This window comes from Toxoplasma gondii, chromosome XII (genome assembly GCF_000006565.2).
Source record: "Toxoplasma gondii ME49 chromosome XII, whole genome shotgun sequence".
NCBI lineage: Eukaryota > Apicomplexa > Conoidasida > Eucoccidiorida > Sarcocystidae > Toxoplasma > Toxoplasma gondii.
Genome location: NC_031480.1, coordinates 212,403 through 230,061, shown reverse-complemented (window position 1 = coordinate 230,061; position 17,659 = coordinate 212,403). Strand labels below are relative to the sequence as shown.

The window sequence follows — 17,659 nt, the reverse complement described above, 5'->3', positions numbered from 1 at the left end:
ATATGTAGGTAAAATTTCCATGGATAATCAGTCGTTCTTGTTTGCCTCCGACAGGCGCACTGTACTAACAGCTCGTGTTGCGGAGAGGCAGCAGACCTTGAGATTTTCGGTTAGCGTCAGAAATGCCTTTTTTCACGCTCAGCGCTCTGGAACTGTCGAAGAGAAGGTGCATGAACGATGCTTCGGATTATCACGTAAGCCAAGCTTTCTTTCTGAGTGTCAATGCCTTCTGTATGGGCAAATTCCCACCCAGATGGGGCAGCTGACTCTAGACGGCGTACATGTCCGTACTTTTTTCGTATGCGTAAATATGCATGCTTTCAGTACCTTCCCTAAGCCCACCGGGGCGCAAAGAGGAGGTCTGTTAAGAGGATCGATAATTACGCGATGTTGGGTTTTAAGCCAATGCGAAGCGACATTCCAGAGAAAGGCTCCGGTTGTTCCTCAGCAGCAGCAAATAAAGATCAGAAGATGAGTGCAAAACACTCCATCAACGGTAGGTTGCACAGCATCGACCGCACCTTCTCGTTTGCGTACGCAGAGAAAAATCATGCGTGTTTTCAACTGAAAGACCCAAAGCATGGCAATCGTAGTCTTGCGATGTGAGCTCAACGATTACGTACGTTCCCACGCGCCTAGACCACTGCCGAGTCGTATGCACTTGCATCGAGACTCAGCACTTTGGTTTGAAGAATGGTCAGCAATGCAATTTTCTTGGGACATATTGTGCGAAAGCTACGAGGAAACGATTTCCATGATTACCATTACTACAAGTGAGTACTTACGAACTTGTCGATCAGCAAATTGTCTCACGTGCCAGCTCGCAAGCAGGACCGTGTTATTTGCAGAATTGTACCCCGCTTTCTGAAAATTCAGATTATGATGTTTATTTGAAAGAGAGTTGATGTTAGCGAAGTAGACTATGTGAGATTTCACGTGTTTTTGAAGACTGGGACAAGCGGATGAGCACCTGTTCTGCTCAGCATTCCCCGGCAACTTCAGAGACGTTCACAATTGACCAGAGCTTCAGCGTTTTCGCCTTTCTCAAAAAGAAGCACCCGAGAATGTTGAATTTATTTTGTTGTGTCTTTTATTTGTGCTCCTGAGAAGTGGGCTCTCGTCTCGCTGGGGCCCCCCACTAGGCGTTTTTTACGTGCTTGTGTTTCCTAGGCCACTTGGAGCTTACCTCTGTATCACTCGGCGTTTTTCCCTTCTTTTTGGGAAGCAAAAACTGGCCAGACCGCTAGAGTCCAAGCTTGCGTAGCACTTTTGTCAATTGCAGTCCGCACCAGGTGCATTCATGAAAAATATTTCGTAGTGGAGCAGCGGCGTTCAGGTGAGATCGTGCCCCAACGACCACAGAGCACCTGGGGTAAACTGGAGGGGAATCGACAGCCAAAAGAAATGCACACGCAGCGACTGAGGGAAATGAAGAACTTCTGACGCAGTTAGGAAAAAAGGGGAGGTAAAGAATTTTCACTTATAGCGAACCTGAAACAAATTAATGTGCACCCGCTGGTTTCCTGGATGTGGACTTGTGTCGGGTGATGTCCGCAGCGCCTCGGCATGTACGGAAGTCCAAGATTTCGGATCGACAGAATCTGCCACTGGGCTCGGGAATTGAAACCACCATCAAATGCACGTTTTCTCTCGCTGTTACAAACGTAAGAATTCCAATAAGGATTCTCATCGACTCCTATCCCACGGGGTTTTACTGGTTTCCACACCATTGCCCTTGTGGCCGTTCGAGTAAAAAAGCATGATAAGAACTAAGCATAGCTCAATTCCGCAAGCAGCTGCTCAGCCACCACACAGGTGAGCAAACAAGAGCAAGTGCAGCTCTATGCTCTGTCTTCGAATTGCGAAACACGGCTGTAAAACCAGGAGGCTCGCGCACACAGCAAGGTGCCGCTAAAAGCAACACCTTGCCTGGGAGCCGGGAAGCGTTGCGCAGAGAGGACTGCCAGTATCATCAATTTCTTTCTCACCTTCCTGCTTGTGCGAAAACTAGATAAATGGCATATGCTTCCTTGTTCTCTGAGAACGACACCTCACAGCCATACGCTTTACCCAGAGACATGTGGCGAGTGGCTCCGGCGAATGCCTCGGTTTGCAAATCTTGAAGAGGGGGTTCAATTGAATACACGCCTCAGTGAATTTCAGCACAGACCGAAACTCACGGACTAGGCACCACTGCTGCTCGACCTACACGTATACATAGGAGCGGACCTTTCGGGAAATTCCGTCTCTATATTTTGAACAGGAAGAAGTCCTGAGCTAGCAGAACAGAATTTTAGTCTCAATAAGCGGAAAGGGAGCATCTGGTATGCATATAAGACGCAAACAACGAGTGGAAATACCCAATGGACGGCAGCACAGCGCGGCCCACTGTGACCACATTTCTACACACCCCAAGGCGCCAGTGCGTTCCTAAAAGTAACCACTGCTACGTCGGCTGTAGGAGTAAAACTGGTACCCAGCAGCATTGCAGAAAGCAGCTGATATCGACACAGAAGTGAAGAACTTTTGGTTTCTCGTTCATGCTGTTTGGATGTACGACGTGCACTGTTTGGCACAATTACTACCGGCAACACCCCAGTACCTTCAAACGGGACCCTCTGTCAAACAGAAGTCATTCACCGCCTGCTAAAGAGTAACGGAGGTGCACAGGGTCTTCTATTTTCATACAAATGAAATATTAAAGTTAATAAATGTAAAGGCTAAATAATAAGAAGGCTTGATTGTGAGAGTAACTACTTAAACAAGGATGAAAGTCTGTCTTAGTGATCCGACAACTCTAAGTGGTAGGATGAGGCGATGATACTCACTCAGGTGCTTTCTAAAATTCCGGAGAAAAATTTGGAGCCTACGCATGACTAGAGTACGCTGCGTCATCAAATTCTGTGCTCCCCCCCTACCCCCCCCCTGCCTGTGTCTGTGAAGATACGGACGCAATAGTCCGAGGTAACACGAGTCGATGCGCCTAAGTAAAAAACATAAAACAGAAGTGACAATTATGTCGTTTGTAACTAGCGACACCAGTGAATGCCTTTCATTTATCCCTTATAAACCTTGCCTCGACACTACGGCACCGCCACACGTTGGGCATGAACGGCGCAGCTGCAGAGTTCCTACGCTACAAAGTGGCACCACCGCTCATTTTGCCATGCAGACACATGAAATTACGTGAGAGAGATTCTGCGGCCTTTCTGAATGACATCTAGCAAAGGGAATCACGAGTGTGTCAACACGCACGCCGGAGGCAGTTTTCGTTGCCACCCTGCCGTGATTCACTTACGGCGGCCCCTGCGTGTCCCTCGTGTCTATCGAGGAAACGGGAGTTTTAACTCTTCCTCGCGACGGCGACTTAAGAGATGTGAGTCGCAACGCTTTATCCCTCTTGAGTACGAGGATGCGTAGAATTTCCATTCAACTGTGACCCGAGAATCCCGTCGTCATTCTGTTCGCGTCGGGTGCCGCGCTAGCCAGCTAGCAGTCTTGCCGGACAAGACATACAAGACAAGAAGAGCCTCCTTGGCTCTCTCACAAGAGGAAGGCGGCATTCCTTGCTTATGATTTCGCTTCTAAAAGTGTGTGTCTGTGTCGCGAAACATTTGAGACGAGCACGTCGACTAACCCACTCGCAGAACTGTACAGAAAGGGGGAGTTGAACAAAAGCGCAAGCCTCTCGTCTGTCGGTCCTATGCAAGGCTGCCCGGAGTCGTGGGATTGATGCCACGAACGGAGCTTTTGCGGCACTGCCCGAATTCCAGACGAGGCTGATCAAGCTCAGGCGCGAATGATACTGTCTGCCGTTTTCTGGCTTGGCTATTTGAGGGACCTCTTGAGAGCATCCAACAGGAGGACGGAACATCGGCCGCGTTTTCGCGCTTCCCCCCAAATCGGTTACGTTGGGACCCTTTTTCGTTTGTGTCTTTGTTATGAAGCGCGAACGAAGCGCCTTGTGGAGAAATTCGGAACCCATACAGCCAGGAGTTTTGAAACTTTTCCGCGGTGCGCGTATCTTGTTCTCACGAGCCGGGATAACCGCGGGTTTGTGGTCCTCGGGAAGGCCGCCGGCGGCCGAGTCACCTGGCCTAAGAGGGCGACTGGGGTCCTCATTATCCGCAAACATTTCAATACAGTCGCCAAAGAGCTTCACTGCCGTGACAGAGAGTCGCCTGCTTCTCCTCTGTAACTCCGGTCTTTTCAGGTCGCCCCTAAATTCCGATGCAAGCAACGACTCAACGTGTGGCCGCGACGAAATCGTGTGGCCGCCACCTACCATAGCTTTGCCAGGGGGTTTCTCTGTTTCGCGCGTGGTTTTTCTTCCTTGTCTTTTTAACGGCCCTCGGCTCTGCGTGCGATGGCCCCTCGTCCGTAAATGCCTTTTCATGTCTTTTTTGTTGTCCGCAAGTTTGTGACCTGCGTCTCCATTCCAGACCTGGTCAGCTCCTCTCCGGGAAAAGCTACCTTGTCTTGCAAGTGTACTTTCGAAAACTTCTACCATTTGTCTTGTTTCGACGAGCGGCGCCACCCGGTGGGGGCAGAACGGCGGTTCGTTTGCCTTGTTCAAACGATATAAATGAGGCCTTTCTTCTGGCGTTCCATCCATCCAATTTCACAAGCAGGGAATTTGCGCTCGCCAGGCAGCTACAGCTGGCTTCTCAAAATGACTTGTACTGCGCTGCACTCGTTTTAGCAAGCGCCTCTTTTTTCTCTCGTTTGCTCCCACCACGCAGACTCTGAGGCGAAGGACGAGAGCTCTTGTTTTTTTTTTTCGCTTTCAACAGTTCGCGGCCTTCCAGACGTCACCATGACTAAACGCGCTGGCCTGCCCTTGGGCAGGGCATTTCTTGTCCTGATTCTTCTATCTGCAGCGGATTCACTCTTCTTCTCTAGCTTTCCCCGCTCTGCTCTCCAACTCTTTTCTTCCGTTCTTTTCACAGACGCTGCAGAACCTGACTCGGACGCCACCCCGGGTCTGCGGCCGCAACCCAGCCCACGCACTTTCCGGCCTACGGGGTATCAGCGAATCGAGGTGAAAACTGTCGATGAAGAGTTACCCGAAGACCTCAAAGTTTACACCGCGTCGACACGCGGATCTTCGTCTCGTACATTCGAAGTCAGAAATGCCGGAGGCCGACAGGAAGGCTTTACTTTGTCCGTCCTCACCGCCGGCGGGCCTCTGCCGCACGGTTCCTGGTCTTGGAGCGGAACCCCTCCGGAAGTGCAGACCACGGGGGGTTCTCAAATCAGTTTCGGCTGGGTGCCAGACACCGAAACGCCGAGTTTGCCCGAACGGAATCTTCTCCAGTTGAAGAGAATGCTTCGCGACGAGGGTTTGATCGAGGCTGTTCAGCGTAAGCGGACGCGTGTGGTTGAAATAGAGAGACTCACACAGTTCCAGCTGAAACACGGTGCACGGTTAGATGCCCTGACGCGTCTCCAGCTTTTTCTGTCCGTTATGTGTGGTCTTCTGTCTTTTGTTCTCAGTGAGGGCCGCGGAAAAGGGGTGCCCCGTGGCCGTTCTGCACAATCTGCGGCAACTTCCGGTGAATTTCCGCGAGGTTCTCCACGAGGAGTACGAGAGCCGCAGCAACCCCGCGAAAATGTACGAAGTCGCGAATAGCTATGTCCAACAGAGGGGCAGCGATGCTGCTCGCTGGTCAGTCTCTCAGTCCGTCGAGCTTTCTCTCCTGGAAATGCATGCGACGTCAACCACGGATCCCCGCGGTTCGAGTGCCGTCCCGTCCTTTCTGGAAACTGGACCTCAAGTGCGAGTTGCAATGACTGACGCCGTCCCCTCAGGAATTCGCGTGTACGCAACGCCTCCGGCGCCTCGTCCAGTGCCTGTGCAAAGTAACCAGACAGAAAAGGAGAGAAGTCCGACCTCCAAGCGCCTTGTTGGTATGCAGCTCGGCCTCTACTTGATTTGCAAGCTTGCGGCTCTTTTTGGCCACCCGACTTTGTTTCTAAATCCGTACTACACGGAGCAGCAGCTCCTCGAAGCCGTGGCGCAGGCTCTCGGGATCGCGCCACCGCACCGCGGTGATTTCGAAAACGAAGGAAATGAAGCGCAAGCGACAGCCAACCAGCACAACGGGAGCGCCGACCAGCTGCTTGCAGCCATCGAAATCTTTCGCCTAGGGCCGAATCCCTACAGTAAGGAAGTCGCTGCATGGCTCAGTGCGTTTTGAGAGCTCCAGGAAACTCCTTGCAGTACGCAGAGCTTCGTCTCCAGAAGAATAGAACACACCATCTGCACGAAACACTGGTGGATGCTCACTTGTCTGCGATAAAATGTTTGCCGACGCATGCAGTCGCTGTCTCTGGGGCCGTCCGCCATGCTGACATTCCTCTAGCGTGCTCGTCTCGTGCGAGCAAACTCACTCTGGCCCACCATAGAGATGCAGGAGCGATGGAGTCTCTGGAAACGAAAAAATGTGACATTTCCACTGTCCTTGCACAACGACTTCGCTCCCAGACAGCACACATGTGGAGGTTGGGCGATCGACTAGTGTTTCGTAAAGTCAGGCGGCAAGAAACTTTTCTGCTGAGAAGCCATCGGGAAAAACTTGCTTGTCGCTGTCATCCACTGCTGAGGCATAGTCAACGTCCTAGGTGGGGAATGGCCGCTTTTCTCGCTCTTCAAAGGTCTTCCGCCACTCCCTCGAGAGATGTTCGTTTGTTCAGAGACAAACGCGTTGGGGCGGAAAAGCGTTAGCCACTCTGCAGTCCGCGTGCATCGCCTTCTCCAATCCTTGGCTTTGTGTCCCAGTTCGTCGCCTCTAAAAGCCTTTGGAATTCTTTGCCACTCCACCGTTTCTCACTTCGGGGTTGGCCGCGGCAGATTCCTATGTCTCTGCCTCCTCACCATCGAAGAATCTCCCGTGTTTTTGCGTCCCTTCTTTTCTGTCTTCTGTCAGCTATCGGTCACGTTCTGACCCTGATGATTGCCTACCTGGACTACGAGTCTTTCTTCGGAGCCTCGCCGTCAAAGCCTTTTCACTCTTGGGTCTCGTTGGCAGCTTCTGCGGGGAACAACACAGGCTTCGCGATGCTCGACGAAATGTGCGACAACCACCGTGGACCTAAGCGACGTGGACAGAAACACTGGTACCAGACCGGGGGCGCGAGGAAGCACAAAAACCGAGACATGTTGCCTCTCCACCGCCAGCTGTGCGACGCCCTCGAACTAGTGCTCAACGGCGTTCAGCAGAGTAAGTCACGTCGATGTGGAACTGTACCGTCGAGCGACGACTGGGAAGGTAACGGGACAAGCTGGAGACAAACGACTCCGTACAAGGTCACCGGTAGACATGATGGCGGAACTAGAAGATGGAAGAATCCGAAAGGCGGAACGAAAGCGTTGTGTGTAACTCAAACTGTCGCGCTTTATTCGGATCTCTCAGGGGATCGCGTCAGGTCTGGGAAAACGACTCTTCTTTTTTGAGACCAGCTTTCAAAGAAAATAGGTAGAGAAGCCCGAGGTGAACAAGAGCTGCAGGATCTAAATCAAGGATGACTGGAAGCAGGCAAACTCCTCCCAGAGTACAGAGCCTGGCAGACGTCTGTGTTTACATCTTGTGTCTCTATCCTAGGTTCTTTAATGGGGGCATGCGTTTTCGGAAGGCAGCGCAGGCAGAGGACATGAAATCTCTTGCACTACCACCTACAAACGGCTAGAAAAAGCAAACAGCATGCAGCCGTTTTAACGGTGCACGAGATGCATGTTGTCCTTCAAGATACCAAGGTGCCACACACAGAGATTGGAAAAGGGGGGATTTGACGTCGACCCTCCCGCGGTCTTCTAAACAAGGTTGTATCACCCGAGAAACAGGTCTCTTTATTTCCAGGTCATCCTGTCACCTGAGGACTAGTTTGCTCTCGCTCTTCCTACGAGTGGCAACACTCAAGATATGTTTATCTATCGCAGGTTCGGTCAAGTGTTCCGTTACACTCCATTCCTGTACTCCTTCCACCATCTCTTTCACAGTTCAAGTCGGTGCCTTCTGGGACAGGTTTTTCATCTCCCGAGGACGGGGCTGTCAAGCTGCTTCTTTCCAGTCGATTTCGCAGACGCCTGTTTTCCTCCTCTCGCTTCGAACAAGCGTGGAACCAGATGCCCACACATGGCCCCTAGCGACCGAGAATGGGTGGAAGAAAAACGGAATTTTTTTTGAAAATTTCTCGAATTGTGTAAAAAAGAAGCCGAACCCCCTGAGAGAATAGCTGCATGCAATTTCCCCTTTGAATCTGTTCGCCTCGTCAACATTGTGGCCTCTCTTGCTTCCAAGCCTCAGTTTTACTGCCCGACGTAACCTAATGACCGTCGCCACGCACCCGCGTTTTCTCTCCATCAAACTCGGAATCGCGACCATCTGTCTCTCTGTCATTCGTCCACTCCATTTGTTGTGAAGTCCGACGAAGCGTTCGCTGCCTCAACGCTCAACTGCAGCGTCGAATGATGCGCGTCTGGGGTGCGGAAATCGCTCGGAGTATCCGATCGACTTGCGTGTTTCTGCAGTCCAAATCGACCTGATGGATGAACTTGGAAAATACAAGACTGGCGTCGAGCCTCTCGTCGACCCCGCAACTAACAGCGCGAGAATTCACACTCGCACCTGCCGAGGTTTGTCCCCGGTCTGCGACTACGAAGCAACAATTCTCGCTCCTGTGCGCGCTTTAGAGCCGCACGAACAACAAGACTCTCTCCGTACCAAGAAGGCGTTCAACCTGGTCACGGGATACGGTATGTCGATTCCTTTGAAACGCAGTGCGAGACTTTCTTTCCACGAAACCGCAGGAAAGCGAGTCGCAGGTCAACTCTGGATGGTCATCAGTCACCAGATGCATCGAGCCTAGTGGTCTCCACCGTAGCAGCAGCCATAGAGAACTCGGTTGTCTGTCCCTCATACTCGTCGCCTGAGGGGGACCCCGGTGCTGTTCTGCAAAAAGATGGTGGATATTCATGGTGGAGAAACCGTCTCGTTGGCCGGTAAAGGTCTTAAACCACACTATCGCAGCTTGCTGCGTCCGAGACGTCTATATTCTTGACCTTCATATTTACTTTAGATTTTCTTGATTTTCATGTGTTAGATTTTTCCTTCACCTTGCAATCCTAGACTGCCTTTTCCGTTAGTGCGAGACGTCAGGGTTTCAGATTGTGTTGATTCTTTTCTACGGATGTCTTTTTGGCAAGTTGTGTGGTGCTCTCTGAGAAAGAATTCCTCCAAAGTGTTCTCTCGGAAGCGTATCCACTACGAGTTTGTGGCCTACTGGACGCGGCTGTGTTGCCTGTATGAATCCTGTATTTCTGGTGGAGTTCCTTCTGTCAACGGCGCACGGTGGATTCGAAAGTGCCGTGTATGGTTCAGACACGCAGTGCTAACTTGGAAGCTGATGTTCTCACGTAACAGAAGAAATTGAAGATATCATATCGTCTGTCTTATCTGTCGAGCGTCTTCCTACTTATCTGAGATGAATTAGTTGAACTGCGTAAAGACGATTCTGCTCGGACTCTCTCGCGACCACAGATTCGAAGCTGTCGTCGTTTTGGGACGGCAATATCTCTCGAGACCTTCATTTTCAACCGCTTTTCACCTGCGTCAGGTGTATGTCGGGGCATAGTTTCTCGACCGGGAGGCAGGGCAACAGAGACATCTCGAATGACGAGACGTTGCACGCACTGCTGAACTTGCGTTTCTCCGTTTGCAGGGAGCGGTCACGTCGGACAAATCACAGGAAGCATCGCCGAGCCGTTCTCGCATAGCTGGCGGACGCGGTGGGGAAAAGTTGTGGCGGACCCAACTGCCTACGGCGAAAGTGAGACTTTTACACGAACTCGGTGTGCGTGTTCACAAAGATGTACCACCATTCGAATTGCGTCGCAGGACCTGGCGCTGAAGAGGCAAAGGCACCTGAAAAAGAGTACATTTCTTTCACACGTACAGGCGGGCTCGAAAGACATGATCGGAGTGGATCTGTAGCCTCTAACAACATGCTGGCATCCCGGTGACAGGGTGTGTCTCTTCAAATGCGTATTCGACGCGTGAGGCGCTCGTGTTGAGTCGACAAGAACGCGCGCTTGTAGCTCGTCGCTTTTCCGTGAAAACAAGTTGTCTTGACTCGTCCTCAACTGCGCTCGTTAGCGGCCTCATGTTTTGTGGAGTCTCCGTGTGGCTTCTCGTCGCAGTCTTCGAGCGCACTCTGTGGTTCGACGACCGCGAGTTGATGGCGAAGAGCAGCGGCGCTCTCTTCAGACAATACGACAGAAGTGAGGAAGAAGAGGAAAGCAGACAGAGAAACGGTGTGGCGGAGTAAAACTGAAGTTTCCGTGATCGAGACGAAAGTGTATATAGGGGATCCAAGTAAAGTGAACAGTGAAAAGTGAAGAAAACAACCTTTCATCGACGCTGCTTCCACGGGTTCCTGGGGAACACCACTTTGACTTGTTTCGACAAGACAGCGCTGAGGTTTTCTTTCCAGAAAGCAGGCAAACAGGTCAACGTATGCGTTGTCTGTTCAGAAATCAAAGTGCACGAAAATATTCAGAAAAACCGGTGTTCAAACTCGAACATCGTGGTGAGATGTGCGTTTAGGAATGCATCCCGCGAAGTGTAGTTGCAAATCATCAAAAGACCTGCAAGGAGAAGAAGGCTGGTCGGCGCGAGTTGTTCTACTGCGTTTTAGCTCAGTGGTTTCTTCGACTTCAGAAAGAGAACAGACGGGAACGTTATGGTCACCCTTTTCTCAAAGGCAGACAGTCAAATGGTGCTTTTCTTTTTTCAGTTGCAAAAGACTCAATGTCTTTCGGTGTCTTCATGAACGTCGAAAACGGACTCCTGAAGAAAGACATGCGCAGCAAGTTGGAGGCTTACATCTCGCAAAGAAAGAGCTTCGTCGAGAAGAGACAGCAGTCGAGATTCGCGAAGCTTCGAAAGAAAATCCCCGAAAACGACCCTTACGCACTCAGAGCCGCCATCTTCCTCGCGCTCAATTGTAAGAAAAATATACATGTGCATGTGTCCACTTGCATGCACACACAATTGTATCTATTTGCGTTTATATCGATGCATATCTATACGGATGTAATTCTTTATACGTTCATCTATATGCATGAACTCACATGTCTGCACTCGAGTATCCTCAAGTGGATCTCGACCTACGTAAATACCGGCGCATATCTACAAATATATGTAACCTTGCGCATGCACCCATGTATGAATATCCAGGTACTTATGTGCATGCAGCTAAAATCATGCCGACAGCTCACGTGCGCATATGCAGTAGTAGGGTAGATGCGCGCATCTGTTTATATGGACTTCATTGTCAGTTCCCGTTCGAGAACTTCAGATGAAGGGGAGCTTTACGTGTCTACCAGAGTTGAGGTGAAATGAGCTGCAGAACATGAGCTCACTGAAGGTTTTGTATTTTTCTTTCGGCGTCCCTGCGCACCAGCTCGGACGTTCTGCGCGCAGCCGACGTCGTTTTTATCGAGTTTCCGGACCTTTCTCACGAACCAATACCACAAGCTAAGTCAAGGAAGAAATCTCCCGAGATCTCAGAGATCGTTGATGGCGTTCATGCGCACCGGGCAGGTTAAATTCTTTCAAGAGTGGTGCAGCTTCGACCCCCTCGCTGTCAACGCCCTCTTTCTCTTCCGATTCGCGGTCTCTGGAACAGGCAAGTTTTCAGACATCAACCGAAACTCACCAAGGCAGATAAAAGCGATTCCCTCCACTCTGCCACACTGCTCAGAGGGTCTCGAGTGATTTACAAAACCTTGATTAAGACGTTTTGTCGATTCGATAGGTGTTCCAACTACTCGTTCCTTTCTGTTCAAGATGTCAGAATCCACAAAACCTTGCGATGTGCCCGTGGTTCACTGTTGAAGAGATACGAAGGCGACAATTTATTCCTCCTGCAGAGAACTCGACTCTCGCATTCTGTGTATCGAGAGTCACCCCGATCTTGGGTGTGAGGTTTGCCGACATCTTCAGAGTTGTATCACTTGTCCATAAGTCAAACGGCGTTTGCTGTCGACACCCCACATGTCACTTGTTTGAGCGGCGTTTCTCCGCGAAGGTGAAAACAACTTTCAAAGGAGACTTGTTTCTGAAAGTGATATCGAGAGAACCTCAAGGTTTTATACGCTTTATAGGCTCTGTGCGTCTTCATGAAACCAACTGCGTTTCGCTCGCATATGTTTCTTTTGGGGGCGTGCCTCCGCTTCAACTGCAGGCATCGTTTGGATGCTTTCGAGTTTCACTTTCGAGTTTCTCCAAGGCTTTTCTCCATTTTTCGCGCACCAGACATTGCCTGGCATGTCGGCGCGCGAACGGCACACCCTCACAGTGTGGCTCTTCTCATCTCTATACGATTCTTTTGTATAAGCGTATATGTAGAGGAATCATGGTCTCCGTGTATACATCTGTATACGCACCCACCTCTCCGTATACAGATCCCAGTGCAGATATATATATATATATCTTATGTATATTATATGTGTATATATATGTATATATGTATATATATATATATATTCATGACTATCCACTCGGCGATGTTTCTTGACGCACATATGTATATGTAGTTCTTGTTCTTTCTGCGTTTTCGTTCGGAGGCTGTAGACGGTGTTCGTTTCCCAGGGGAGAAGTGGAGACAGAGACGCGTTCCTTTCGCTTGTTCTCAGACCCCGCGGCGCTGCACGACAGGCAACACACCCGTGTCAGCAGAAACAAGAAGACGATGCGGATTTTGAATTCCAAGTGGACTCCCGCGGTGCTGAAGAAGCTGATGCGAAAAGTCAACCACAAACACATGGCGCGCGAAGCGAAGGCTCGTAAGTGCTGAAGCATCTGGTTTTCGCCTCAGGCGAGGAGTCAGTCCACGCCGCTCCAGGGTGAAGAGGCTTGTTTCTCAGTCCGACTTTTCGATCTTGACTCTGTGTCTCCCTGCAGTTGTTCAGTTTCTTTCTCGAGAAGCTTGCACTGTTTTTACGACCCTCGCGAAGTGGCTTTCGCCCAGCCCCGCGAAGGATCTCTGCATCTCAGTTTAGCACCACAATTCTCGTGTAGACTGCAGCAGGTGTCTGTTGTTGCATAGGCGAGGAGATGTTCTACGGACGCACATCTTTTTCTCCCTTTTTCTCGTCCATGTCGTTTCGCCACAAAAGGATTTGCGTGCGTCGAAAGAGGCTTCTCGAAGACTTTGGAGTGCCTGGCGCAGCTCGAACAGCGTTTTCCTCGTCATGGCCGCGTTTCTCAGCCAGCTCTCTGTTGTTTCCGCGGACCTGGAGAGACCCGCGCATCTCTGCACAGAAGCAGCTGCATCCCTTGTCGCTTCTCCCGTTGTCTCTAACTGTCTGAATGTCTGTGCAGTACTGCTTCGGAGCTTGGATCCGACAGTCTTGTCGAGCATCGTGACGGCGTTTGACTTCATCACCCACACACAGGCGAACCTGGAAGTGAATCAGAACGCGTTCATGTACCACGAGGTGCGGGCGCGGGAGGTTTCGCGCCAGTCAGCGGCAGAGAAAGGCTCGCACAGGCTGCATGAGAGGGGTCTCGTTCGCGAGACAGACGACATGATCAAGAGGTGGGCAGAGCACGGAATTCCAGGGGACATCAAGCGTCGCCTGGCACGAGGCGAGAAGCTTCCAGAAGGGATGTCGTTTGGCGGCATCCCCATCCCCAATCTGACGAACTGGGATGCACAGCTGAATTCCAAGTGGCTTGAGGCGTACAACGCGTATCTGCGACACCCGTACGGCCGAGCAGCACTGAACGCGCGCGACCCAGTTGCGTTGCTCGTGAAGGACTCGCGAGACCGCCTCCAGGCTGAGGCCGAGGGCACCATCTTTCTTGGGCGCATCGCGAAGCGCGTGCACCAGAGCAAAAACCTTCTGCGACGAGCCGGGCGGGCGCTGAAGACTTTTTTTCTGTCGCTGCTGAGAGAGAACGAACGCAGCGAGTACGCCGTCTGGTTTGGTGTGAAGGTCGACATGCGGCAGGTGATTCAGACCTGCAGGCAAATCAACTCGGTGGCGGAAGTCGTGAAGAACGACCGCCTCTACGATTTCATCACCGACGGCTGGATGGAGCTCGTGAAAGACGTCGTCGCAGGGTACACGAAGGCGTCGGTGCGAGTTCCTGGTTTCGACACGATTTCTGCGGCAAACGAGCAATTGCGGAAGGAGGGAGTAGCAGCTGCCACTGCGCGGAACCAAGGTTTCCTGTCGATTCACTACGATTACGCGAACCTGCCGGAGGAAGAGCGCAAGAAGGAGTTCCAGCGGTCGATGTGCATGGAGCAGTGCGAAGCGCTTTGGAAGCTGGTCATGGCGTTCGTGATGCCGAATCTGCAGAATCCGAAGAAGCTGAAGGGGTACGAGAAGGACTTTTCGGGAGCGAAGGAAATTGAGAAGCTGAACAGTCCACACCACGTGAACGCGTTCCGCTTTAGTCTCTCTGTGCAGATCGACTTCTTCGACAACATGCTCGACAAGACGTCCAAAAAGAATCTGAAGGCGATGAAGTTCGGCGCGAGCACTTGGTTCACCTACGCCATGAAGCTTGCGGGACAGGTCAACTCGGAGATGGGCAATCCGAACCTCGGCACTGCGCTGTACATGCAGGCCGCGTACTACGGGAACTACATTCGAAAGTGGATGGAGCAGCGGCGGAAGTCGCGGAAGCAAGCCATTATCGGAGTCTTGACGCTCGGCATGATGGGTCTGTACGCGCTGCTGAATGTTGCAGACATCGTGCAACATATGGAAGACATTGGCGGCGCGCCGCCGGTCTCCTGCGTGACGAACGAGATCCTCGGAGTCACCTGCGCGCCGCAGGCCATCGCCAAGGCCACCACGAGCGCCGCGAGAGTGGCGACCCAAGACTTCCTCAAAGTCGGCCTCTTCGCAGGCATGGCGCCGTACCTCATGCTGCCCATGGCCGTCGTCTCCGTCTGGAACATCCTCAAGTCGGAAATCAAGGTGTTGCTGCAGTTCGAAATGGCTCTCAAACACACCTTCACGCGCCTCAAGAGGTGGCTTGCGGCGCCTTTCAAGAACTGGTGGGCGAAGCGCGGCAGACTGAAGGACGCGCTCTTCCGGAGAGCCTCGCAGACTTACAGAAAAACGGAACAGGAAACGAAGCAGCCGCCTCGACCCAGAAATCTGCACAACCCAAGCAGCTGGGGAGACACCGAACTCGACAGTCTCGGCGTGCCTCCAGAGCCCTTCGTCCAAGACTTCGAAATCAAGTACACGACCCCCGTCTTCCCCATGAGTGCGCCTCTCATCAAAGCCTGAACGACGGAGAAAACGTCCGAAAAACAGACGAGGAAGAAGACGAAGGCGTTGGACGAGGAGGACAGACAGTGGACGCTTTTCGCTCGTCTCTGCAGAAGGAACAGAAGAGAACACGAGGTTGCGCGGTAGGAAAAAGAGGCAGTGAGCGCGTTGGCGCCAGGAGGACGCGGGAGACAAAAAAACTCGAGTCTCTTTCAGGGAGAGAAATGTCACAGGGGACTCCGGGGGAAAAACGCTCTTGTGTAGCATAGAAAGCAGGGCAGCACAAAAAACCGGTTGAGAGAAGCTCGGCTGCATCGGTCGTCTTCGCACGGACTTCTTTTCCTGGGAAGGGCAAGTGGAACTCGGGATGCCTCCAAAGATCTGAAAGTGTAAGCCTCCGACCTCGCGACCAGGTCGGCAGAACGAAGTGGCTACAGACGGCGAGAAGAGTTGAATCGTCTCCAGAGTGAGCATGGGCGCGCCTCTCTCTGTTTTGAACATCCAGGGATCGATCGTGCACTCGAAATCCAGAGCGTTTGCGAATCCAAGCAGGGAACGGGGGAGCCGAAACTCTTGAAATGCGTGTGTCAGACTCTGTCCAGGGTGAAGAAGCGTTGACTTCCGGCGGATCTTCCTTCGGGAACTCCTCACCAAGTGTTAGTGGAAAAAAGTGGAAACATGAAGAGTCGCCAGAGGAGTCCAACCTCGCCGTAAAGGGGAGCGGCGGAGGGTCTGAAAAAGAATTCTTGGAGAACCGCGTTTCGTCCGCCTCAGTTTCCGTGGAAAAGAAAGGCAAACACCAACTTTTATGGAGTAGGAAGCCGCTCTTCTTGCTCGTCTGTTTATGCGAAAAAGAGCAACAACAAACGCTTATCGGGCAGGAAACTGTTCTGATTCACGTCGACTGGGTGCGGAGCAAGGGTGGCGCTCAGACTTGCTTGTCAAACCTCTCTCGATCGATGAGTGTCTCTGAAGTGTGACTCCGGAGCAGCTGAAGCAGGCGCGATGACTGCGGCTGTTCTTGGGAGGAAAAATCTGTTTTAATGAGTTTCTCTCTTTCATCGAGCGTGAAGGGTTCCATATCTCGAGCTCGAGGTTCCGGTTCTGTTGAGTTTGATTGCTCGTACGCAAGTGGAAGTGGCAACTTTTACGTGTGTTAAAGAAGAAAACGATCCCCAGGAAAAAGCTGAGAGGGTCCCGAGGCGTGTGTGAGAAATCTTCGCGTGTTTTGTGCATGTATGGCCATCTGCCTTTTTTTTCAAAAATTGTCGCTTTTCGAGTGTGTGGTGAGACGTCGAGATTCAACACATTTGCGGGGAAACTGTCGTGTGTTCACGTCTCTTAAACATGTCTTTTATTCGACTTCTTCAACTGTCTTTACTCCCTCCATGAGAAAGAGGTCTTTCAGCACACCATTCGCAGTCCTTTTGTATTCCGCAGATCGTCACGAAGCAGCCTTTCGTAGGTCTCATCAGCTCAACGTTAACTCGTCTCTTCTTCGATTCCACTCTCCAGTCTTCCCCACTCGCTGGTGTTCTCAACACACAATCGTCTTCTCTTTAAATTCTTCGCTCTCGATCAAAGGAAAACCTCCAGTCGTGCTCTCGAGCATCCGCGCAGACGCCTCAGAGCGAGAAGCATTGAACTTTCAACCTCCCCTCGTTTACCGCCTCCACCTTTTCGGCGACACAACAGCACAAAATAAGCAGACGTATATAGACGTGAAAACAGATACATCGATACGCGTGTCGGCACTTGGATTTCTGCACACGTGACTCTCTACACAAAACAGTATTTTTGCTTCTACATCATACGTTGACGTGTAAACATATAGATATATGTGTGCGTTTACGTCAACAACGGTACACAAAAACATATTAAATACACGCACACGTTTATATATATATATATATATATATATATATATAGACATAGATATGAGAAAACATGCATACGCAGGTCTCTATCGTAGCCGTTGTGTGGGGAGTAGGAATATGGAGGGTAATGGATGACTGGACGGATCAGTGCCTAGAATGGTGTTTCGAATCGTGTTCTTTTTTGCCATATGTTCGTTTGGAGAAGGCTGCAGAGCACAGCCTTTCACTGCATCAACTAAGGAGACGCTGGAGAGCTTAATCAAATACAATGTCAGTTAAAAGCTTTAATTGGTGGAATCCGTATTTAGTTTTCAGCTAGAAAAAGCAGGTTGTTCAGGCCCAAAGGACTCCCTCCATTGTGGGTTTTGAAATTTGCAACTGAACAGGGTGCTAAAGAAGGAAGAGAGAAAGAAAGGCTTTTTGTTATGCCTCGCAGGCCTCTCGCGGGTCTCAGTCTCTCCACGATAAACGTGACGAAGAGGGG

General features: G+C 51.2%; 3 protein-coding genes across 3 annotated transcripts; 2 read left to right on the top strand and 1 right to left on the bottom strand.

Annotated features, from left to right (window-relative positions):
- Positions 1–19: 19 nt before the first annotated feature.
- TGME49_300080 (hypothetical protein) lies at positions 20–1,267 on the top strand (the record flags this gene model as incomplete). Its single annotated transcript, XM_018782382.1, has 3 exons — positions 20–496; positions 572–602; positions 984–1,267. The coding sequence occupies one exon, from the start codon at positions 20–22 to the stop codon at positions 473–475; it is 456 nt and encodes a 151-aa protein (XP_018635198.1). The 3' UTR covers positions 476–496; positions 572–602; positions 984–1,267.
- Positions 1,268–3,084: 1,817 nt separating this feature from the next.
- On the top strand, positions 3,085–16,840 carry RON2 (rhoptry neck protein RON2). The gene is made up of 10 exons (XM_018782383.1): positions 3,085–5,363; positions 5,497–6,165; positions 6,930–7,223; positions 8,531–8,755; positions 9,721–9,828; positions 10,199–10,279; positions 10,795–11,004; positions 11,464–11,688; positions 12,698–12,847; positions 13,386–16,840. Exons 1-10 carry the CDS (start codon positions 4,817–4,819, stop codon positions 15,314–15,316), a joined length of 4,440 nt encoding a protein of 1,479 aa, XP_018635197.1. The 5' UTR covers positions 3,085–4,816; the 3' UTR covers positions 15,317–16,840.
- Positions 3,482–4,288, bottom strand: TGME49_300090 (hypothetical protein; the record flags this gene model as incomplete). The annotated part of the gene is made up of 1 exon (XM_002371691.1): positions 3,482–4,288. The coding sequence occupies one exon, from the start codon at positions 4,286–4,288 to the stop codon at positions 3,482–3,484; it is 807 nt and encodes a 268-aa protein (XP_002371732.1).
- Positions 16,841–17,659: the final 819 nt, after the last annotated feature.

Bases quoted from the DNA above. Each gene is read 5' to 3' on its own strand.
- RON2 (XM_018782383.1), top strand. From the start codon at position 4,817: ATGACTAAACGCGCTGGCCTGCCCTTGGGCAGGGCATTTCTTGTCCTG. The intron at 11,005-11,463 runs GTAAGAAAAATA...CCTGCGCACCAG, and splicing joins CATCTTCCTCGCGCTCAATT to CTCGGACGTTCTGCGCGCAG. The intron at 11,689-12,697 runs GCAAGTTTTCAG...GCTTGTTCTCAG, and splicing joins ATTCGCGGTCTCTGGAACAG to ACCCCGCGGCGCTGCACGAC.